The 24407-nt window shown below is 33.7% G+C and overlaps 2 protein-coding genes across 5 annotated transcripts; both read left to right on the top strand.

The window, feature by feature from the left end:
* The first annotated feature begins 4827 nt into the window (after window positions 1-4827).
* On the top strand, window positions 4828-6064 carry LOC102619094 (probable glycosyltransferase At5g20260). The gene is made up of 2 exons (XM_025097169.2): window positions 4828-5183; window positions 5399-6064. The coding sequence occupies exons 1-2, from the start codon at window positions 4842-4844 to the stop codon at window positions 6062-6064; spliced, it is 1008 nt and encodes a 335-aa protein (XP_024952937.1). The 5' UTR covers window positions 4828-4841.
* Window positions 6065-9984: 3920 nt separating this feature from the next.
* Window positions 9985-19281, top strand: LOC102618699 (uncharacterized). Of its 4 annotated transcripts, none has more exons than XM_025097635.2 (16): window positions 9986-10298; window positions 10578-10645; window positions 11257-11412; window positions 12119-12184; window positions 12518-12668; window positions 13813-13892; window positions 14704-14976; window positions 15054-15197; window positions 15891-16025; window positions 16328-16426; window positions 17134-17190; window positions 17531-17735; window positions 17992-18110; window positions 18389-18457; window positions 18676-18774; window positions 18861-19281. In XM_025097635.2, exons 1-16 carry the CDS (start codon window positions 10175-10177, stop codon window positions 19098-19100), a joined length of 2085 nt encoding a protein of 694 aa, XP_024953403.1. In that variant the 5' UTR covers window positions 9986-10174; the 3' UTR covers window positions 19101-19281. The 4 variants fall into 4 exon arrangements, with proteins under 4 accessions (XP_052289828.1, XP_024953403.1, XP_006474410.1 ...); XM_006474347.3 differs by having other exon boundaries at window positions 9987-10298; window positions 12012-12179; XM_052433868.1 differs by lacking the exon at window positions 18861-19281 and having other exon boundaries at window positions 9985-10298; window positions 12012-12179; window positions 18574-18693.
* Window positions 19282-24407: the final 5126 nt, after the last annotated feature.

Below are 24407 nucleotides of genomic sequence, written 5' to 3'. Positions count from 1 at the left end.
ATCTCATAGGCATTGATTTTACTGTAATCTTAATCTTGAGTTAATTATGATTTCATGATTGTAATTGTTATTTCATTTGAGTTACCAATGGGAATGACACATACTTGTAGTCTAGATTACCCCGTATCTTGGTGGGAGCATTTATGAGTATTGGAGTTATAGATTAACAATATAGAATTTGTATAACACATCTCTTGATGGGTTTTCAGCACTTGATCATAGAATTCTCTGGCCAGAGTGTGTCAACATATTTAGTATGTTGAAAATGATCATTAGAGAAAACCAGTAAGTATCAAGGAATAAGATGTTATTAAATTGATTGGACAGTTGAGATATCAATTTAATTAATGATGTGGTACAAAGGATTGTGCAGTAAAGAAATCAATGTGGCTTGGGACGAATTATTATTCGAGCATACAATTATGGAAGTCAGTTCCAATCTTTTAGTGGAGTAGATTTGGAATTAAATAATTGGGCTAGGTTAATTATAGGCCTAATTATTGTAGCCACTATTGTATGTTCCCAAATGATCCCCGGGTTAGCTCATTTAATTGACTGCACTACTACTGGACTAATAAGTAAGATAACTAGCTATTTGGGTCAAAAGCATAAATATATCATTTAGTGGAAGGCTCCATTTAATTAACTTTTGTGTAAGGGGCCTTATGTTATTTTACAAGGTGGGTCCCCTATTGAAAAAACAAAGAACGTGGTTTTTGTTTTTTGATTATTTGGAGCCTAGGGTTTTTACTAAATGGTGATATAAAAGGTTTATTTTTCTCTAAAGAAAATTGAGCAGCCACTTTATACAGATCAGAGAAAAAAAATTTTCTCTTTATTGTTGAGAGAAAAATTTTCTCATACTAATTGCTTTGGTAGTGATAAAGGCGCCCGCACGTCAAGTGCAGATTGAATCTGAGTCATAACATGGAAGATCATTGGTGACAGTTCGTGATCTAACAAGCGTGGTGGTGATGGATCGTGATCTAACAGGAGTGGTGGTGGCGGATCGTGATCTAGGAGCCTAAGTCACTTCAGCGGAAAAAGCCAACTCGGATTTTCAAGGTACGATTTCTAGAATACAAATTCTTATATATTATATGAGAGCGATCTTTAAAAGGTTTTATAAAAAAATTAAAAACCTAATTTTTCCCCAACAGTATATGCCTTAGAATTTTGCAACCCTTTATATTGCTCTACATTCTTCTTTCAGTCAAGTGAGGTAATCAAAATGCTCACTAACTTGTAATCACTATTAGCTGTCAAGTAAATTCCCTCCCCCTCCCCCCGCGCGAAAGCTTCTTTTTTTTTTTTAAGTTTCCTAAATATTTTTATTAGCACAGCTTAGTTTTGACTTTTGACAACAAAACTATCAAAAAAGCTAACAAATAGAGCCTTAACTTCAAATTGCTTGCTTTCTTTGATGACAGAGTGCTTCATCAATATAAATTCCACATTTCCAGGCAAAAATTTCTGTTTTAGAAGACACTAGGATCCGTTCAGATTGTATTAAATTTAGAGAGATTGTATTACATTACATTTATATTATCTATGTTTGGTATATCCTACTTAAATTTGGACGTCTTATTACAAGATAAAATAGAATATTGTCTGACACTATAGTTTGAATTAAAAATGAAAAGAATCAAAGTTGGTTCGTGTAAGTGGTTCGACACTCTCACTCCTTAAGAGAGGTCAGGGTTCAAGCACCGCTCTCGTATGAAGTCACTACTTTGACCAGCATTTTACCCCTTACGGGCCGACCCAGTGCGAGCGGAGATTAGTCTGGGTTGTGGTACGAGCTTAAAGGTGCTTCCCACAGTTGGGACCCACTCAAGATCACCTCGTGGTTCAAACAAAAAAAAAATAAAATGAGAAGAACCGATAATACTTCTTGAAAAACAAAAGTTCTGCAATTCGAATGTCGCTCACGAAACATGATAAATTTGGGAAAACATATTTTATAATAAGTTTGTTAAAATGATTTATGGATCTGTGATAGTAAGCTTCTTACTAGAGGAGTAATTACAAAACAGAAAATGCTTCTTTGAATGAATTTTTAGAACAGCCATGATAGTTTATGAATATTAATATGCAAGCACGCATAGGGCCCTGATTTGGTGGGAATTTCAGCTACCAAAGATTGAAGATTTAAGCTAGGCACTTTGCTCATGCTCAAGAAGTTTGTGATCCAAGTACTCATCAATTTCCAAGCTCTTACCTGAATATATAACTTAGGTTTTTTAAAGAATATGCATCCTTGGATTGGAGTTTAAATTTTTCAGTTTGCAAGATATTTATCTTCTCACTTGTAAATTCCAATTTCTTGAAGGTTCCAGTGCGAACTAACTGTAGATATACGCAGTGTGCCATAAAAAACTCCTTCATATCCGCGTGGAGAAAATTCATTGCCTTAATTGCTTAAAAATCTACTATATTTTGCTGGCTAATTACTACATGAAGAAGCGGCCAAAAAAAAATATCTCATATATAGATTAGTTTTTGTAAAGCACGAATGCTTCTTGAAACCACCACTAATATGATCTAGTGGTTGACTTAAACTTTCTTTTGACGAATAGTTGTACGATTTTGTTAAGCATGATGTATATTATTATGAAATGGTTGACTACTAAGATAATACTGTGTGTTAAAACTGCTCATTTTTCCAAGACTAGATAATTATTCCTCAATAATCATTTCAAATATTTGCTCTATCTTTTTCTTTTTGGAATAATATTAAACCACAAAGTTATTTATATTCATCATAAAAAGTATGTTGGAATCTACTAAATGATCATTAACACTGTTGTAATATCTAAAAACAAATTGTGCCTGTCCATTTTTTAAATGCATTATGAAAAAAAGATAAATGGTCCTTGCGCACAATCAATAATGTTACTTGTTAAAAATTTACTTAATTATCATCAAGTAGATGAATACGGCACCGCTTGATATCCAAATTGAGATTTAAACATTGAAATGCTTGCTCATATACAAAACCATCTCCTAGATATTCTCTCTATTTTTAAATGTAAATAAATCACTCCATTTCTAGAATATAAATAGCCAAATCTGCCAACTTCTTACATTTCCACAATATATCTATATATATATACATGTGTGATGTGTGTGTCTCTTGTTCTCTCTTCTGATAAATAAAAACCATAGAAGGAAACTCAAAGGTCTCCAAAAAAATCCATGGCAAATAATAACTTCAGCTGCCATTCACTTTTTCTATTGCTTTCAACTTTTCTTCTCCTCACAATCATTCTCTTCTACTTCTCTTCCTTTAACCAAAAAGATTTCACTGACATATTCACTTTATCAACTTCATTCAATCATGAACAAGAAACCAGCCAAATCACTCCACGAGTAAATATTCCTCCCTCAAATTCCACCAAAAACATCAAAGTATGTTAAGTTTACAAGTTTTTAAAAATTAATTTTATCAAGTATTTATATACGTTTGGTTTTTAGAGTTTATGATAAAATATTGATTTCTTTTTTTCTTGTGTGCTTCTTGTGTTATATATGCATGAGAAGAAAAAGAGTAATTTAGCAAGAATTGAAGCAGATTTAGTGAGAGCACGAGCAGCCATTCGAGAAGCAATTCGAACAAGGAAATATTCATCTGATAAGAATGGGAGTTTCATTCCGAGAGGATCCATTTACAGAAACGCTTACGCTTTCCATCAGTTAAATATCAATTAGGTCGCAGTTATATAGCTAGAATAAAGTTTGCTGTTATTTCCTTAATTATATCATTTTTTAATTATATATTTGTTAATTACTAAATATGGGTAAATACTCATCTAGACACTATATGATATATCATGAATTAGGATTCAAGACTGAGTTGAATTTTTACTCATCACTTAATTAATAATCAGGATTTGTTTAGTTTAGTCCATATATTTTTAATAATTACTCAAAAAATCGCTGTTATACATTTATTCAATCATCTCATTATTCTTTATTTTTGTAACTGTTACATGTTTTTTTCTTTTAAGTAGAATTTTAAATTGTATTGGACAAAACTACTATTTGCACTTGAAAAATTAAATTCAACATCTATAGAAGTAACGATAAAAACATTTTAGTTAATTTCCTAAAATGTAAAGATTAATTGGACGAAAGGTTATATTGATTCTCTTTTTCATTTTTTATTCTTTAGCTATGCCCTTACGGCAACCGTTAACATACTTTGAACTATATCCTCCCTTGAAAATGTTAATTCTCAAAGTTCAAAAGTGTATATTAAAAGGGTCTAGCTATGATGCCACAGTTGTATGGTACCACAGCTGGATCCAGCCATTGGATTTAGTTCTGGTGACAACTGTGGGCTAGATCCAATGGTTGGATCCAGCTGTGGTACCATACAACTGTGGTACCATAACTTTGCCCATATTAAAATTTCAAAAGACGGTTACTGGATTACAATTCAAACATTTTCCCTATAAGCCTTTCTTTAAAGAAAGGTGATATTTTTTCCATAATTAGTGTAATTTGTGAACACGGGGCACTTAGAACATTCACCTTATTAAGGAGATATTATAGATATAGTCAAAATACTATTTAGTCATACAACAAATAAATAATATTATATGTTCAATTGTTTTAAAAAATTAATATATAAGTGATAGTTATATGAAGTTGGACTACATATATCACATATGCAATAACTAATTATATTAATTCTGACGTACCATAAACTTATGATTTTGAAGTTATGGTGGATACTTACTTGAATCAAGATTCACAAAAAATTCCACCTAAGTCACTTCCCTTAAAATTTTAATAATGGCTTTTTACCCCCTCCATTTTATAGGAGTCACGTAGAGATGTTGAAGAGATTCAAGATATGGGCCTACACAGAAGGGGAGCTGCCCATTGCACACGTTGGTCCCACGAAACACATCTACGCCATTGAAGGCCACTTCATAGATGAGATGGAGAGCGGATTGAGCCCATTCATGGCCCGTCATCCTGATGAGGCACACGCATTCTTCGTACCTATTAGTGTCACATACATTGTGGAGTATGTCTACCGCCCTATCACCGACTATCATCGCGATCGCTTGGTTCGTATTTTCAATGATTATCTCCGGGTCGTTGCGGATAGATACCCATATTGGAATAGAAGCGCAGGAGCTGACCATTTTATGGTCTCTTGCCATGATTGGGTACTTAGATCCTTCCTCTTCCTTTTCTTTTTATCATTTAGAAGTAAAAGATTTTCCAAACAGAGAAAAAATAGAAACATACACATGCACGTACACTGATAAAGAAAGCATTTCACAAAGCACCTCACGTTGGCTGATTTTTAACAAAGGATATGAAATCATGCCACGTGTGTATGTAATAAAAAAATTACCAAGAGTAGGGTTTCTCATTTCAGGCGCCCCAAATATCACATGACAACCCTGAGATTTACAAGAATTTCATAAGAGTACTGTGCAATGCCAACACCTCTGAAGGTTTCAACCCCATAAGGGATGTCCCGCTGCCAGAATTCAACTTACCTCCCGGATATCTAACCCCGACAAGAATCCGCAAGCGTACCGCGCAGGGTGCTTCGGTTTTTGCATTTTTTGCCGGGGGCGCCCATGGAGACGTACGTAAACTTTTGTTCCAGCATTGGAAGGATAAGGACGATGAAATTCAAGTACATGAATATCTTCCCAAAGGCCAAGATTACATGAAAACGATGAGGCGGAGCAAGTTTTGCTTGTGCCCTAGCGGGTTCGAAGTGGCTAGCCCTAGACTCGTCGAGGCAATTTATGTAGGCTGTGTCCCGGTGATTATTTCGGATCACTATGCACTGCCATTCAGTGACGTTCTTGATTGGAGCCAATTTTCCATACAAATTCCGGTGGACAAGATTCTGGAAATAAAGACTATATTGAAAGGAGTTTCCGATGATAAGTACTTGGAATTGCAGAAGAATGTGGTGCAAGTGCAAAGGCATTTTGTACTGAACCGACCAGCTAAGCCATTTGATGCACTTCATATGGTGATACATTCGGTGTGGCTTAAGAGACTTAATGTTAGGATGCCCATTTAATTTTTTTTGCCTTCATTGCGTATATAGAGTTTTTGTTTAGTGTAACAAATTCACTATTGTTAATCGACACTGTGCTCAAGAAAGTTTGTGAGCCAGCACTCATGAGTCTTCGAGCTCTCCCGTCTGGGTTCTTAAATATCAATAATATCTGTTCTTTTAAGCAATTTGATGCACCATATGTATAGGATCTTTTAAAATTACATGTAAAAGATTTATCTTTTTCACGTGGAAATTGATATTCCTTTTAATAGATAATGAAAACAATTGGTGATACACCATAGTCAAATGCCCAGTTGTATATTCTAAATTCCTTAATGAAAATAAGAACTCGGGGATCCTATAATGCAATCCTCTCTGTGCCAATTCATAGGGAATCAAGGTGTGAATATACCATAAAAACCTTTGTAGAGAAAATTCACTATCTTAATTGCTTAATAATTTATTGTGCTATTTAATTAACAGTTGTGCTAAATACCTAGAACGCTGAGAGAAGGATAAGAGAAATGGCAACTTGTGTTGTTGTTTTGCCTCTCACTCTCTCTCAACGTTCTAAACATTTTTTATTGTTAAAAAAATTAAAAAAAGTCAAATCATCCTTATTTTCCCTCTCTCTCTCTCTCTGTAGATTGTCCTCACTCTAGATTGTCCTAAAAAATATCAATATAAAATTATTACAATGCCAAGAGAGAGTGATGCACTCTCTCTTGTTAATAAAGTGAGCTTTAAAATGGAGTGTTTTGTTAATAAAGCAAGCTTAATTTTTTTTTTTAATAAAGCAAAGTACATCCATTTATTGGTTTCTTTGATTTGATGACATTCTTTTAACACCTGTTGATTTTTGTCCATCAAATTGCAGGACCTAACACCAAAGTGAGCTTTTGTTGTTTTGCAGACTTCGTTCTTTGCAACTTAGTGTTGTATTTGGTGACAATGAATTTCCTTGGATAAACCTCAACCCTGGAGGAGGTTTTATAAAAAATAACAATATAAAATTATTACAATGCCAAGAAAGAGAGTGCTGCATGTGACAAATTTGCTTGCTTTGTCATTTTTACCTTTTTTTATTTTTATTTTTTTAACAATAAAAATGTTAGAACACTAAGAGAAGGAGAGGGGGGAAACGACAACACAAGTTGCCGTTTCTCTCAGCCTTCTCTCAACGTTCTAGACGAATAATATTTTCTATTAATTAATTATGAAGCTCTGTGGCAGGCACTAACGAAAGTGAAAATTTGAAATGAGGACGAGAGAACATTTTACTTTCAATACACAAGCGGGAGCCCCCTCTTCATCCAAATGATCTTACAAGTTCGATGGAATCCCATTTTGGAAGTGAGACTACTGACATCGATTAAGTATAGAAAGCACTGTGCTATCACACACTGTTTTATATCTCAATAGAAGAAACTCACCTTTGAATTGGTGCCCTTAACAATTGAGAGCACTAACCCATTGGATTACAAAGCTAATTAAATTGACTCTTAATTAAAGCTTGATAACTAGATATTTTTCAATATATGTTAGTGGGAGTTGATTTTTATGATATGTTTGATCTACCTCCGGACTATACCATAAGTTATGTATCTAGATTTTCAATAAATCCCAACTTATGATATATTCATAAATTGTAACAATTCAAAAAATAGCGAACATCTAAAGCGAACAATTGAAAACAAAACATAGAAGAAACAAGAATCTAGCTAAGAGTTTTTCAGCCTCAAAAAGATACCCCCGTGCCTGAAATCAACTTGAACTTGCCCAATGGAAGGCTTTGCCAACTAAATACGGGTCAGGCTCCCATCAATCGGCCTATACTAGCCTTTTTCGCAGGACAAAGAAATTCAAGATCACGAGCCACTGACAGAACATCAAAGAGTATGTCATTTGACACTCCCTTTAAATATTTTGTAGAATTATTTTTTAAATGAAATTACTTAAATGATAAATTAATTTTTTTATTTTGAATAAAAATTTAACAAAATATTTAAATAAATTAGTCGTTTAATAATTTTTTTACACCCACTCTATTTCATAATTTATGTTTATAAGAATTTAAAATTGTGGAGATAGAAATTATGTAACATTTTAATTGAGTTTTTTATTTTGTTTTAAGAGAACTTATGTAACATTTTAATTGATAACATCTTTTGTTATCAAACTTTTTCCTCTGCAAGTGTAATCCACATCTATATCATGACCTATAGAGATGACAAACATTTCAAAAGTGCAGAGGTCCAAGAGATTTGCAAGAGGATTGTGAGTTTTTTTACCTATACCATGGCATGGACCAAATTAAGCTCGCACAATTAAGCACATATAGTTAAGTCCACTCAGTAGCATACATTAAGGGGTATAAGTATATAATTTTCATAACTTAAAAGAGAAAAAAGAACATAACCTTGGGAAGTAAATTTCTTTCTGTTTCGATATTCTGAACACAGTCCCAGCATGAGGTGAAATCCAGAGCCAAAAATCCCTGTTTGTTAATAATCTCATTGTAAAATCCAAATGCTTGGCACCGGACAGTGGAGGATGTAGGCTTTGTCTCAAATCTGCAGGAACATGCACAGTGCACAGCGAAAAAAAAAAAGGAAAATTGGGTCATATGAGGGAGCCAATCAAAGATAAAACTGATGCTTGCAAGAATAGAACATACATATCTCACAGTCAAGGCTAGCTGCGCAATTTCAACAATTTGGAAACCTGATGGAACCTTGCGAGTAGTTCAATGTATTTGACTACATACCATTGAGAATCATATTTTTGGGGCGGAGCAGAAATGGAGATTGGCTTCCGACAGAGAAAGTGCACCACATGAAGACCAGGAAAATACGTTGCCAGTATATCCGAATACACTCAGATTAGGAGTCTCAAACCTGAGCTCAACCATGGTATATATGGTCCCGAGGGTAAAGATCTTAACATGGGGGACTTGAAAATCTTCATACTTAATTTCTAGTTTGTTACAGGAACCCATATATATATGGTCCTCGAGCAGAGGAACCTAATAATCATCAATTCTCGTCTCCTCCTCCTCCTCCTCCTCCTCCTCCATAAATATAAAATATATTAATATCCCTAATGAAACATTAAATACAATTAGTTGTAGTAATATTTTAACAAACAATGACAGAAAATCAATCTAACAACTAAAACCTTTCAAAAAGTTAAACATTAACAAGTACCCGCGAAAGCAGTTTTCTTTGATAGTGATAAGTGCAGTGATGTAACACTAATGAAGCAAAATGTCATGAAGAGACAGGCAGAGAGATGATCTAATATACAATAATATCGTGGAAATCCGTGAGTAGTAAAAATCAAAATTGGGTAGGATGAGGAGTTTAAATAAAAAGGGTAATTTATTTATAGCTAGGCTACGGCGCCTATTAATCCGATGATCAATTTATATCTTAGTGATTGCATTGCATTGGCAGTTGCTTAAGTTTTTTTTTTTTTTTCTATTTTTTTTTTCAGTTATAGTCTAATGACAACTCATTTCTCTCGCACCATCAATATGAGAATGAGAGTATTTAATACTTCAAATAAAAAGGAAATGATACCTCAAATTAATAAAACTAAAAAAATAATGATATTAGATTTATAGTGATGATATGTATAATTTGTATTTCAACTCAAATACAAATTATATATATATATATATATATATCATGAATTTGTTGTGTATATTTTCTCATTGATTCCATCATAGTATTAATTATTAAAAAAAAAAACACATTGTAAAAGAGAGATATTTTTAATATCCTTTTTTATTTTGTTATGATTTTATTATTTGTTCCCGTTTCTATAATATTAGCAAAGTTTTGAGGATCCATGTTTACTGGTTACAACAGGACGAATGAAAGTTTTGAGGGTGTTTTTGTCTTTTCAGACTTCTAGAAGTATCCGCCCACTTCAAAATTGTCAGCTGCACTTTTGCCCGGGTGAACTCACTGGAGATCCGACCCGACAGGTGCCCTAAAACCTTCCCGTTCGAACTTCCACTTGCGGGTACAGTATGTATTTTCCTCGTTAAACCAAGGCAAAGACAAAAGACGGAGAGCACGAAGCTCCGTAAAGAATCTTTAACCGCTGCCTAACGCTTAGGCGACGATGGCCGAGAGGGATGCAGAGGAGGCTACGATGAGCCATCAAGCACCTGAACGAAGCTCCATTCCTTCCGGCGACAACACTGTCTGGGCCGACATCTCTCCTCTTCTTGACGCCGCCTGTAAAGGTTTCAATTCTTTTTCATTTAAATATTCGCTTAGTAATACCCAAATCTCAACTTCTGTTCTGCTCGCGAGGATTTTTTTAAAAATATTTCTTTAAATTAGGACGACGCAGTTATTATGCTAGATTTTGACGCATGGATATTTTTCTTTTGTTGTATTTTTTTCCTCCTTTAATTAGATTTGCTTACGTGTTTGCTGCTAGTAAACTTGATGAGTAATGTGGCTAGTTATAGTTGCTTAATGATTACTTCCTCTTATTCTCTGTAATTTTCGAGTCACAGAACTTGGAGATGGTGAAATGATTCATGGAGAAAATTTCAATCTTTTTGCGGCCATGTCTGCTTTAGAGGTATTGCTATTTTATATTATATTATTGCTTATCTTTGATATTATATTTTATATGAATGCTTTCTTTGTTGATTTCTTCTCATATTGTTCGTGCTTAGTGAGTGCAATGGTTGAATATATGCTCTCTGCTATGTTCATTCTATGTGATGTAGAATGAATCAATCAAGTGACTTTCATTAGGATGTAGTTCACTTCTTCTTTTATCGCTTGTATCGACATGTTTCCCTACATGAGTTATGTATAAGCTCACTATCGGTTAGGATCCTGAAGCATGATATTTAGTATTGTGCATGATAATAGTTTGTGATTGGGATCTTTAACTTAAAGTTTGACTTGAATTTTTGACACACGTTCCTAACCATTCATCCCTTTTATCTAATGGTGTTGATCTAATTCAAAAGGTTATCTTTCATTCTTTTCAGACCAGTAACAATCTTTTCTATTTGATTAAATGACATGAATGGTTGAGATTTGTGTCCAAATTTTAAGCCAATAATTTTCCCTAAAAGAACATGACCTTATTCATTCTTTCATATGACATATCTGTTATGCTTTATGAAATCCTGATCCTTTGATTACACTTACAACTTCAATTTTTGTTATTTATATCAGATAATGGACCCAAAAATGGATTCTGGTATTGTCTCTAAATACTGTTCTCTTGATGAGGCCATTGAAGATGGAGCTGCTCCAGTTCCTCTTAGCCATGATAAAACCATTGATGTTCAAAGCATTATTGACATTATGGACCATCTTCTTGCATGTGAGGTAATGTCGGGATTATCTTCCACTATCTTTAACCCTATGCGATTTCAAAATAGATGTAGACGACTCTTGAATGCTTCGGAACTATGTTAAATATGCCTTGGCAGTTTTCTTTTTGATGTCACAACAAATAAATATGTGGACACTTTTTTTCTCCTCCCTTATATTTATTGAGAAAGAAAATGAATACATCCAGAATAGTGAGAGAAGGAGCTTGTGCTTGTAAACATATGGGAAATCAGCTCATGATTGCCATCTGCAAATATGCTCTCTCCCTCAATCTCTCAAAACAAACTAGCTGTTTGGTTATCCTGGTTCACTTGCAATGCACATTTGGTCAAGTATTGTGTTTGGTTTGCACATTTGAGCAGAAAGTCGTATGCAAACCCAGATTGATTAAGTTTGCTTTTCACATTACCACTTGTATTTTTCTTACCCTCGACCTAATTGCTAAACCATTTAAATTGGGAGTTTCTTCCTTGTGTATATGCTTATGTAGCATTGTAATTATGGTGCGTCCTGTCATTGGCCTACTTCTCTTTCCAACTGTATGGATTGTGCCTTTACTTTTGTAATCAATAAACTGTAATCTACCATGGCAGGCGACATGGCACAGCGGTCATTCACTGGCACAAACTGTTTTTTCGTGCATCTATCTTCTGAGGCTTGATAGGACGTCTTCACATGCTATATTGCATTCTTATTGCAGAGTCATACGTGCAACCTGCAAGGCAGTTGTGTCAGTTGTCTCAGATGCTCGTACACACGAAGTAAAGTACTCCAACATCTCTTTTCTACTCTGAATCAATTATTGCTACATACCTGTCAATTAATCATTTTCCCCTTGTTTTTGTTGCTTTTAGTTAACTATTACTGTGATGCTTAATGCTCCAAGTTGTTTTAAATCAGGATTAAGCAAACTATTTGGCTATGTATGACATTGTACACTTAGCTTCTCAAAAATAAAGCAATGTTATTTCCAATTATTATATTATATCTTGATGGAAAAAGGATTAGCACATATTTACCCTTTTTTCCTTTTGCTCAGAATTAATATTTTGGTGAAAGTATTTTCTATAAATTTTTATCTTTTATGTTTCTTTGTCAGGAGGAGGATCTATTCTCCATGACATATGGTCTTCCTTTGGATGGGGACGGAGATGAAAAGTGCTTATCATTTTTAAATGCTGTTGAAGAAACCATTTGTCGCCAATTGCGGGCTTGTAAAGCCCCGTCATCTAAAAAAAGAGTATTAGAGGGTAGTTATCCAATCACTTTCTCAAATATATTCATCTTCTTTTTCTGTTCTCTAATTACTGAAGCACCAGATATCAAGATGAAAATAGGATTTAGACTATTTTTTAATGGTGAACAACAACGCAAAATTAGTTTGTGATAATGATTGAGGTGGTGACTCATTAACGAGCCTGGTCCCTTTCTTTCGAGCTGATGTTCTCTGGATTTTTTCATGTACATTTTTTCACATACAACAAATGTGTTACCATGTGTCTGCGTAGGACCAGCTTGACTCTTTTTATTTATTTATTTATTTTTTCTGGGGAAAAGTGGATCACAGCTGTGGATGTAGATTCATACTGTTTATTCAATCAAATCCATGATCAAAACTTGTGAGATCAAATTAGTATAACTGCATGGTCCTCATATTTGAGAAGCCAAAAACTCTTTTCAATTGCTGATGATGCAATCACTGACAGTTTGGTGCAGCTTCATGAAATGGTTCCACATGCTGAGTCACAATCTTAAAATCCAGCAACCTCATTGAATTAGACTTTAAGCTGGAATCCAGACCTGATGTTAATTTGAAAGTAGACTATTTATTATTATTATTTTCCTTTCCATGCTTGAGCTCAAGTAGGTTTTGAATTTTTAACTTCTTATGACCATTTTCTATGTAACATACTTGGAGGAGCTACCATTTGTACTGGTTTGCTTAACAGTCTTGTGATGATATATAAGTCGCCTCCGAAAGATCACGGTGGATCTAGATGGTGTTTAGCAAGCTTTTACCAATGACTTATTGAATTTATTGGAAATTGCTTGACCAAAGAAAAAAGAGTAATAAGGAGAGCTTTGACAGTAGTGTCATATGGTGCAATTCGTTATCAATATGAACTCAAAGTTCCAGAAAATGTGAGGTTGTGTCCACATTTATTTTGACAGTGTAAATGTATATAAACTCTATTTCTTTGATTTTAACTTGAACATTTAGGGATTCAGCATCTGCGCTAGTTAAATTTTAAGTCTATAATGTATCAGGAACAGCTCCAAAGTCAGAACTCTGACGAGTTGCATATTTGTGACTGTCATCCTTTATAAATGCCTGCGAATTAAGTTGAGGTAAAAGTGATTTCCTTTATTGATGTACTCGCTACTTTGATGCAGATATAGAACCATTACAACATAATCTTGATTTGGAAGAGGGCTTCTGCAAAGCTTTGTTATGCCGCTTACGCTTTCGTAAGGTCTTACACTGTGTGTACTCATTTTATAGGATATTTGGATGAAATGAAATCTAGCCTGTGCGTTTTTGTGCATTTGTTTCATACTATTATTGCCTTTTCCTTGAATACATCCCTCTCCTTCAACGGAAATGCATTCTTTGATATGTGAGACCAATTAATGCCTACATTTATATATTAAAATTGTTGTTAATGATTTATCTGAAACTTTTTGAAAAAAATTAAATAGTGAGTCAGGAAGATTGGTGTTGCGTTTCTATTTACTTTCAGTTCTTTAATTTTCAAGCTTGAGCTTTCTATTTGAAGCCACGTGCTTCAAAATGCTCTTCTGGGTTTTTAAACAATTTCTATTATTTTCCAGTTGAATAATTTTTCAGGTGTTTGGTTTTTTCACTCCCTTCTATATATGTGTGTGTGTGTGTGTGTGTATTTTGCAATAGATAAAATGTCTCTTGATGCCTTTTAAAGCATAACATGTTTTTTAAACGATTGTTGAAACACTATCAAGTTAAAAAGTTAAGGCTGATAGGAAATGATCAATCAATAGTATTCAAATTTAAAGACAAATAAGAAAAATAAATAATTCTATTATTTCTGGCCCTAAATCATTGGGCTTATCTTTATCAGCGGAAATGATTGTATCTATCACCATTTGTGAACTTCGTTTTTCAGTTGTATTTCTAGTTTTTCTCTTCTAGCAGCTACATGCTACCATGCTGTGGCATTCTGTATTTGTTTACAACCTATTGTATTCGACATAACCCATAGAATTTGTTCTTTACCTGCACTGTTATCATTTATTCGTCTTCTTCAGCATTTTTTCCATACCCTTGCGTGTATGAGACGACCTCAAGGACGAGGCTTCGAGATGGCCAGAAAACATATAGCCTCATGTATATTGGAGCTTGAATCCATTCTAAAATCAGCAGAGTTCCTCAGGTTTGGTGTTTGTGGAACATGCAAAGATGGTATAGAAGGTAAAACAACTGCCTCTGGTCATACTCCAATTGGATTTGATGCTAGTTTAAACAGCAGATCAGCTGCTCCCACTCCACCACGTGCTATTAAAATACTAAGTTGGAAAAGGGTGAGTATTGTAGAATTAATGATATATCTACTAATTTTATTTCATTTACATAACAATATTTATTTCTATTCTGCCAGGCTGTTGAATATTTTGTGAAACTTCTTCATGATCTAGATGTCATATGTTCCTACTCTTTGGACCCTTCGTTAGAAGGTGTTCTACGCTTTGTGGTTCAGTTTCAAAAGTCTAAACCTGATTTGGTTGCAAGAGCTCATCTACAGGTTAGATTTCACTATCTCTGTCTCTGTCTCTCTTTTAGGGCTATCTACATTTTTCCCCCCTCAAGAATAGTCTTCCTTTGGATGTCTGGTCTCCCTCTTTCCCCTTCCTTTGCTCCTAACCTCCGTCTCTTCCATTTCACATAATTGGGTGTCCTTAAAAAATGATATTAAGAAGACGAAAAAGGGATAACAGGCCCATAATTAAATTGTTGTGTTTGACATTCTGAAGATTTATCATTTTTGCTCGGAAGTTTTTTGTATTTTGGTCGATCCATTTTCTAACACCTTGAATACTAAAAGGTCACGTAATTGAAAACAAAAAAAAAATAACAATTGTTACAAGTGAATTTAATTGAGCAATTCATATTCTATCAAGTTAACGTGCTAAACTTTTGAGTGACAAGATAAACCTTGGAAAAGAGTAATACTTCACGGTGAAATAGTTTTCGCATCTTAGTACAAAGGACCGGTTGAATCTTGGATTTTTGGCAACTCATTGCTAGGACACTTTAGCTCCCACTACAGCTTTGTATTCTCTTTGTACACGTCTCTTAAACCCGCTTAATGTTTGGCTGTATCGAGTTTCTTTTTCCTCAATCATGTTAGTAGTCTTGTACCTACATATGGGATTCCTACTGGTATTTTTTATTCAATCATATTTTTGAATCCATGATCCTGGCAACTTGTGAACAGGTTTTACTGGTTCAAGATGGGAAACTTTATGGACGATATCCTATATTTGCTGTGATCACTAAAGCTTCGGCATTGCCTGAATTCACGAAGAACCATGATATTCAGAAGTCTGAATGTTTCATGCAATTGGGGCAGGTGAAAAATTTAACTCTTGGGATTTTAATTTAAATTTATTTTTTAATGAAATATCCTTGAATGATCCAATTATTGTATTCAGGGGTTTTGTTCAAATTTGAAAATCAATTGCTAGTATGAACTCAGGAATTATTTATTTATTTCGGTTTCACCATAGATTACCAGGTCATAAGCTAGTGTGTTAAAAAATGCCATTTGTGTCTGTCCTCTTTGCAATAAAGTTGGGAAAGCAATTTTTAGCATCTGGATTCTTGCTGATGGCGATTGAACTAAAATGCATGTAATGTTATTATATAATGCAGCTAGTGATCAATATGCTCAAAATTCTTTGCACAAATGCTGCATGGCAGAGGCGTAAGCTTGGGAAAATCTTGCAAGATTGGCGTGTTATTTATGTACAGGTTTGTCTTTAATTTGAATTTCCCATTTCCGTCAATTGTCTTGTTCATTTTCTTTTTTTCCCCAAAACTTATTTGAAATATTCTGCAACTTTTGTATGCTTGGGCTTGTTTATTTTTGTTATCTCTATGAATGTTTTAGTTTTACTATATGCCAATTAGTTGGAGGCTGCACCGGTCCTGTTTTTTATTGTGCTGATAATTTACTAGTAAAATCTTTTTTTGAGATCTAAATTATTCACCATTAATTATATACCATGTGTTATTGGTAACAAGTTGAATGTGTATGTAGACCTTTTTCCCATTATCAATTGAGACTTTGGGTAAGTTGATAAATATACAGAGAAATTATTTGTTTTCACTTCACGTTCTTTTTCACTTTTATTTATTAGTAGAATTTTCATAGATAAAGGATATTTCATTTTGGGGAGACTTTTTTGCAGTAGAACAGTTCCCATAGCTCTTTCTTCTCTTTCTTGTACAGTTTGACATATTTTATATATAGGTCTGCTTTCTAATTAGTTTTTACATTTTCTTTGTTGGTTGAGTTTTGTGTTTATCTGGCCCTTTTCTGTGGATTTATGATATATTTCAACTGGGTGAAAAATAATTTTCCTGTCTTTTCAACATGGAATCTGCATGTATCAATGTAATGCTGAAAATACAACCTTCTTTTTGTGTACTAATGTCTTGTATCTGTTATCTAACAGCTAGAGCTTGCTCTTAGGAATGAGGTTGGAGAAGTCTCAAGCAATATGGATGATGAGGTACCTTGCTTTCCTGTCAGCATTTTGAGTGTATTGTTAGTTTCTGATTTTCATGTATGCAGTGATGGAGCAAGATAACTGAGAGGATTATGATAGAAAGAAAACAAAAACAAGGATAAATGTACAATTTAATACACTAGCCAGAAAAGAGTGGAATATCATAGCCAGTATTCATAAATTATATGTTTTCGTATTTTGATTTTCCTTCATATATTGTTTGGACTTCTGTTTGTCAGTTTCTCACTGTAAATGTTTGGACTCATTGAGAACAGGCCCAGCTGTCATGTGCCCGACTGATTTTACGTTTACTGAGTTGCAAAGAAATTTTTTGATTTTGCAGAAAATGTCTGTCAAAATATTAAGACATGTTCTCAATTGGGTGGAGGAGCAAACTTACTGGATAGCTTCTCGTTTTCTCATGCTGGGATTTGAATTGGATCTGTATTCCCCCAGTGAATATTGCATGGTCTATTGGTACCTGTATGTTGTCTTGATCAAGCTTGCTGAAAAAACTCATTTTAGGATGGCTGTAAGCAATGAACCAAGTAAGTTTGTTTCCATTTTCATTTGTGATTTTACTTCTGAGATTTGTTAAATATAGTTGTACAAGCACACAACTTAATTTAGCTGGATTGAATTCCTGAAAAATTTCTCAGAATGTGCTGAGCCTATGGCCCTGAACTCAAATGTTATACTTGAATAACAACAAATTTTCTTCTAAAGAACCTGGGGTGGTTCTCTGTATGTACTACTGAGTTCTTGAAACTTGTTGATTTGTTACTATGCTTCGGTTGATATCAGTTAAACGGAAGGGGAAGAAGAAAAAAGATTCCTTAAAGGAGGTGGCAAAGGAATCTCGAGTCCATCCAGCAATCTTGTTTCTTCAGTGTCATATGTGTCTTGCCGAAGGGCTTACGATGGTAAGTGTCTTTTTATACATTAGTTATGACATTATATATATCTGCTTTATATATTGTTTAAGTTGTATTCTGGGTAGACATTTACTTCATTATCTCCACCAGATTTTAGGTTTTCCAGTCAACTTAAACACTATTCTGCAGATTTGTAATAAATTTCTAATTCAGGATGATCTGGCTACTTATATGTACCCACTGAAATCTTGCGCATTCTTACTTAAAAGTGTTTACACATCGACATGTCAGCTTCTGCACTTTATTAATTAGTTCTGTCTTTCCAGATGCTTGCTGCTTTGAGGAATGACCTCATGGTGTTACAGAGTCAAAACCCTTTTAATACTGAGCAAGAGGTAAAATATTTCCTTTCATTTCTTCTTTCTTATTCATCAAGCCGATGCAAATTTGATCTTTTTCTCCCAGTTAAACTAATATACTTGAGAGGAATTGAATAGTTGCAGTTTTTCAGGTTCAATGCCTGAACCTGCTTGCGTTCATACTTCTGTTGCTATTGAAAGTTTAATGCATGGCTAGAAATTTACTTCTGTTGCCAATTTGTTTTTTCCTCCAGAGATTCCTCCAGCATTTTGAGCTTTTACAGAAAGCTTGCATTCCTGATCACATTTCGTACCCCTCATTCAAGGAATCAACTTCCTACGCTCGCCTCTCAGTGAGTATTCTATGACATTATCGAATACCCAGTCTTTTCCATTATCCTCTTGTACAAACTGTTAACGGGATTGCTTCTGTGCCTAGACCTTAGTTATGTACAATTACTTTAAGGATGCTCAGAGAATCGCAAAGGAAATCAAGAGTAGTTTTTCCAATGACCCGGAAAAATTGGCTGAACTCAGAAGAATAGAGCAGGTTGCAGAGCACAATGGCATAGCTCTTAATGTCATTTCCCGGGTAGGAGCCCTTGACCCGTCACTCAAGGTTACTTTTGAGTTCACTCATCATCCTTGTTTCGCTACTGCTGTTGTTAAGAGATCTTGAATTTTCCTTTTCATGATCTCCACCAATTTTGAAACTTCGCAGGTTTAGCGGTATTCCTAGTAAATCCAGTGTAGAATATTGTAACTTTAGTGTTTATTCAATCCGAGTTCTCAATTATTTATTTCATATATATTGTAACAATAAGAATTATAAAAGGAATCAAAGCACAACAATTTGTAAATGTTCTGTTTTTGTTCTTTTTCTATTTTTCCTTTAGCTAGCTGTCTCCATTCTAATGGCGGCTAATCTTTCACCGACAAACAGTCAGTCTTTAGATGCGGATGCTGACTGATCATAGGTTATATGACATGATCCAGTCAATTTATGGGTTTCTGAATTTTTATAATGTTTCCCGATGAAGTGCAATATTGCTTGTGTTCATTTAGTGGGTCACCACTGCACAAAAAAAAAAAAGAAAGTCTTGTGCAGATTCTTTGTCCAGTTTAAATGAATTTTCAGTGTTATTTCCTTTTTCTATTTGAAGCTATGCTGCTGCTTCAATTATCATAGGGCCTTTGCCATTTTAGTAATTTTATAAAAAATGAAAAGGAAAGTTGTAATGAAGCTGTAATTTTAGCAAGTAAATGTCCACATAAAATTTACTTTATTATAAAAGAAGAGTAGCTGGACGATTAGGGATTCTAATATTTGATTTCATTGTCGGCCAAAAGCGTCCTGGCATCACGCTGTTGAGCCAATTGCGCCCGGTACACCTCCGTACTTCAAAAATTATCTCAATACCCTAAAATTTATTTTTGCCGAAATTTTCATCGATACCCTTTAAAAACGGATAGGAAATTACTAAGCTATCATCATTTTAAAACATTTCAACTCAACGGACAGCACCTCTCCAATTCTCTACTGAAGCAAACAAACACTCATCTGCTGCAATTCCCTCCATTATCAAACTCAAACAAACAAACACTGCAATTCCCTCACTGGCATCACCTCTACTGAAACAAACATTCATTCTCCATATATGGTAAATCGAACTTCAACACGAGCAAACTAAGCCTGAGAAGGAGAAGCTGCCACAATTGATCACAATTGAGAAAGTGAAGCATAGTTCGTCACTACATAATCGCCGGAGAGAGTTGATCATTTACTGCAAAATTGTTAGAATATAACTAGTTGAGACAAATAATTTCATGTAATTAGTTTTCTTGTTAATATTCAAGGGAAAAAAATAAAAAGTTAGGGTTTTATATTGAAAAAATAGATTAATTAGTTGTGAGTCTCTCATAACATGTTCGAAAATAAATTTCTAGTTGTTTTGCTGCATGCAAATTGTGAAAAATTAATGGATTGTGCTGATTATAATTTTGTTATGTAACACAAGATTTGGTCGTGTAAGGTTATGTAAGATTCAAGATTGTGTTTTACACGACCTTCATGTATTGCACGATTACACGACCTTCATGTATTGCACGATTACACGACCTTCATGTATTACACGTTTACACGACCTTCATGTATTGCATGTTTATACGACCTTCATGTATTATACAATTATACAATCTTCTTGTATTACACAATTACACGACCTTCAATTCCACATTTTGTTTCTTGTCAATAGAAACTGCACATTACATTTAGTTTAATTAGGCTCACAATAAATTGGAATTGTGCATATACCTTTACCTTGTGAAATGTCATTAGTTAGAGAGATTCTTAATTTCCAATTATAAGTCATGGTAAGTCATGATATGTCTAGTTATGAGTGAAAATATTTTATCACTGCGAATGGTGTTCTTATGTGTATAACATTACATTAATTTCCTATAGCTGATATTTTTTTTCTTAATTGATTTCATGGATTAATTATATGCAGGCATTCCTCATGTATGCTTGTATGCTTGGCCAGAGGAAGAAAGCACTTTGAAGATAAAAAAAAAAAGAAAAAAAACTTTTTAAATGGCTGTAATATGTTTAATTGCGATTTTAAAATTACACGAATTTTCCATTAATCATTAGATTAACTTAGTTCTTTAAAGACTTAATTTGTGCTAAGAATTTATATTTGCTGCTATGCAAAAAATGTCAATGAAAATTATTAAAAAAAGAAGTGAAATTAAATTGGAATTTAAAAAAATTCCACATCATCATTGGTTTGAATTGTAACTGGTGGCATAGGATCAGATGTCTTAAGTTTGAACTTCGTTGTGATTTTGAATTCCGAAGTATCTATATCAATAACTTCAGCTATCTTCTCCACCAATGCGGCATATGTTGTCGATCGTGGTATCATTATCCCTTTAGCCTTTGAACTTTTGAACTTATATTCGTCATTTTGTTTAATCCATTCACCATTGAAGAGAATAGACACACGTACCAAAACCATATCTGATGATACAATAAAAACAATAATATTAAATTTCATATACAAGTAACTACACGACCTACATGACCTACACGACTTACACGACTATATTTCTTACATGACCTACACGACTATATTTCTTACATGACCTACACGACTTACACGACTATATTACTTACACGACCTACATGACTAACTATATGACGTACACGGTATCAAAAGAATGCACGACTCGAAATATTTTCGCCATAAATAAGTTATATTGCTGAAAAAAATAATTAAACAACCTACATTGCATATATTTCTACGTATAAGAAAAAATGGTGAAAATAAAATATTGTAATGTGAGGAAAATTTCTAAATTTTCCTAAAAATTAAAAAATTTAAAACCCAACAACATTAACATACCTTATTGGGTTGTTTAATAAGCAATGCACCTTTAAAGAAAGAGTGGGTGTTAAAGAAATGAATACATAATTGTATTTGTGTAAGAAGTTATGAGAGATTCTAAGAGATTTTGAAAGAATCGGCAGCAAAAATAGATTTAGGTGAAAAAAATGAAGAAAGAAATATGAAGATAATTCATTGAGTGCATTTGATGCATTCATTAAGGGTATTTCCGACTTTGCTCACATTTGTTAGGGTATCCATGAAAACCAAAAAGGGAGGAGGTATTTAAATAATTTTAAAACTATTAAAGGGTATTTAATTAAAAACCCCCACGCTGTTGGCCTCAGCTCTCAAGTGAGGGATACTTTTCAAGAAAGGATGACAAATGTGTATGTGATTAGAATTTAAGGAGCATGCTAAGTTATAGATTCAGTAACTTACAGCCCACCCATTTTAAGAAGCACTGGCCACTATTTACAAGCTGTTGGTCCCACTTTTTTAGCCTATACTTGCACAAAATGGGTTGGCTGTAAGTTACATAACTTAGCCACACCCAGAATTTAGGCATGAATTAGGATCCTAAATTTTAAATTATTATGTCTAATTGCTAAATTGCGACTTAAAACCTCTCTATCTTTGGTAAAGTTGACTCTGGTTCACAATGATCTGACAGTTAGTGGAGTAATTGAAAAAGAATTTTTTTTTTTTAAATTTCAATTTCAGCTTTCAATAGGATTAGGATTGGAGATAGGGCTGTGTAAAACAAACCGCACGGATCCAAAATGGTCCATTGGATTGGTTTGTCAAAGTCAAACCATCTTTAATAGGATAGAGGTTAGATTGGAGATGGTGGGTTGTTTGTCTCTTGTTGATCGTTTCATTGAATTTGGTTGACTCATAATATGTGCATCATCAATTCATCATATTGTGTTAAGAACACTTCATACTCACATAAAATTTTCTCCTATCATCACCTAGAAATTAGAATCTTTTCTATTTTTGAACCACAGTAGTGTCAAATTAAAGGAAATTTATTAGTAATTGGGGCGAAATTTATTAGTAATTGGGGCAAAATTATGTTGCAACAGTGGTACCGTACCACTATTATAACGTATTAACTAAATCCAATAACTAAGATATCATGCAAGTTCCTTTCGAAAAAGAAAATGTTAGAACTCTTGTGAACAAATGAAAAGTTGATTATTTATAATAAAAACAAATCTTGAATGTTGAAAAAAAAAACACTTCATCAAACTGGACAATCGACGTACATTTTTAATATTTTGGCAGAGTCCAGGGATGCCGGTGGAGCCCACAATCACAAATTCAGTTTCCGTATACAAAATCATATGGTAGAAGCCCGCCGGTTCCCAGGTTGTTAGCTGGGCCCACTAAACATTCATCATTATGTGGGCCCGAGCGACTCTCGCTCAGGAAAAGCACTATAGATTCCAAAAGACAATATTTGCCCCTGGTTTCAGATCAGTCTTATTTCTTTTGTTTTCTTCTTATTTTAATATGGAGGGTACGATCGTCTTTTAAAAAATAGAATTGTATTGAGACGGTGTCACGTGGTTTAATTGGGATCGTAGTTGTACCTTGGAAGGTAGAGTTGTATCCCTCGTGGCGCAACCACTTATTTAACTAAGATTTGGTAATGCCCCTTGATCTCTGATTAATTACACAATTTACCAAAGGGTTGAACCTAATTGCTCTGTGCAATTTGGCAATTTCGGAATAATATTTTATTGTAAATCTCAATTTTTTTTTTTAAGTTTACTAGCACGATTAGGTTACCAATAATGGACGATTATCTTTTAAAATATTGTATTATCAAGATATTGATATTTACTATAAAAATATCTATTTAAATCTCTTAAATTTGTGATGGTGTTTTTCGAATATTATATTTAGAATAGATCGAATTTATTTTTTTAAAAATAGATCTTGATCAATACACACAGACATGTAAATAATTAAAATAAAATTATTTTTAATGCAATAAAAAAGTATTCAATTGGATAAAAATATTATACCCTTGCCATAATAAAGAGAAAGTTGTATGGTAGCTTATTATCTTCAATAATTAACTAGTCAACGACTTATAAATTGAATAATACTAATGATATTCAATTGAGATATAAAGATTATATCCCAACTTATATGAGATATACAATGTAGCAGTAGTCAATACAACTATTGCAATAACAACATAAGAAAATGATAATTACTTATACATGGTGCTTGTTTATTGCTAACCATAAATTATAAAGAATATTTGTTACAAAGCTTAAATTTTGTGTTTATTTATGAAGCATAAACTAGAATTATAAATCTTTATGAAGTTAGTTTGTACTTCCATTTTTCTTTTATAAGAAAGTTCGTAGAGAAAATGATACTTAGATGTTCGACGATTTGCCTAATCTAATGATTAGTGAAACCTTCAAGATATATATACAAACGTTCTTATAAATTGAAAAATGTATTTAATATTGTGTGTTTGTATCTAATATCTAGTGTACAACTAATCTGCTGTTCGTTTCTAGAAAACGACACTAGTATGCTATTCGTTTCTAGAAATTGATTCTATCATCACG

This window comes from Citrus sinensis, chromosome 9 (genome assembly GCF_022201045.2).
Source record: "Citrus sinensis cultivar Valencia sweet orange chromosome 9, DVS_A1.0, whole genome shotgun sequence".
Classification (NCBI taxonomy): domain Eukaryota; kingdom Viridiplantae; phylum Streptophyta; class Magnoliopsida; order Sapindales; family Rutaceae; genus Citrus; species Citrus sinensis.
This window is presented reverse-complemented; position numbering and strand designations above follow the sequence as displayed.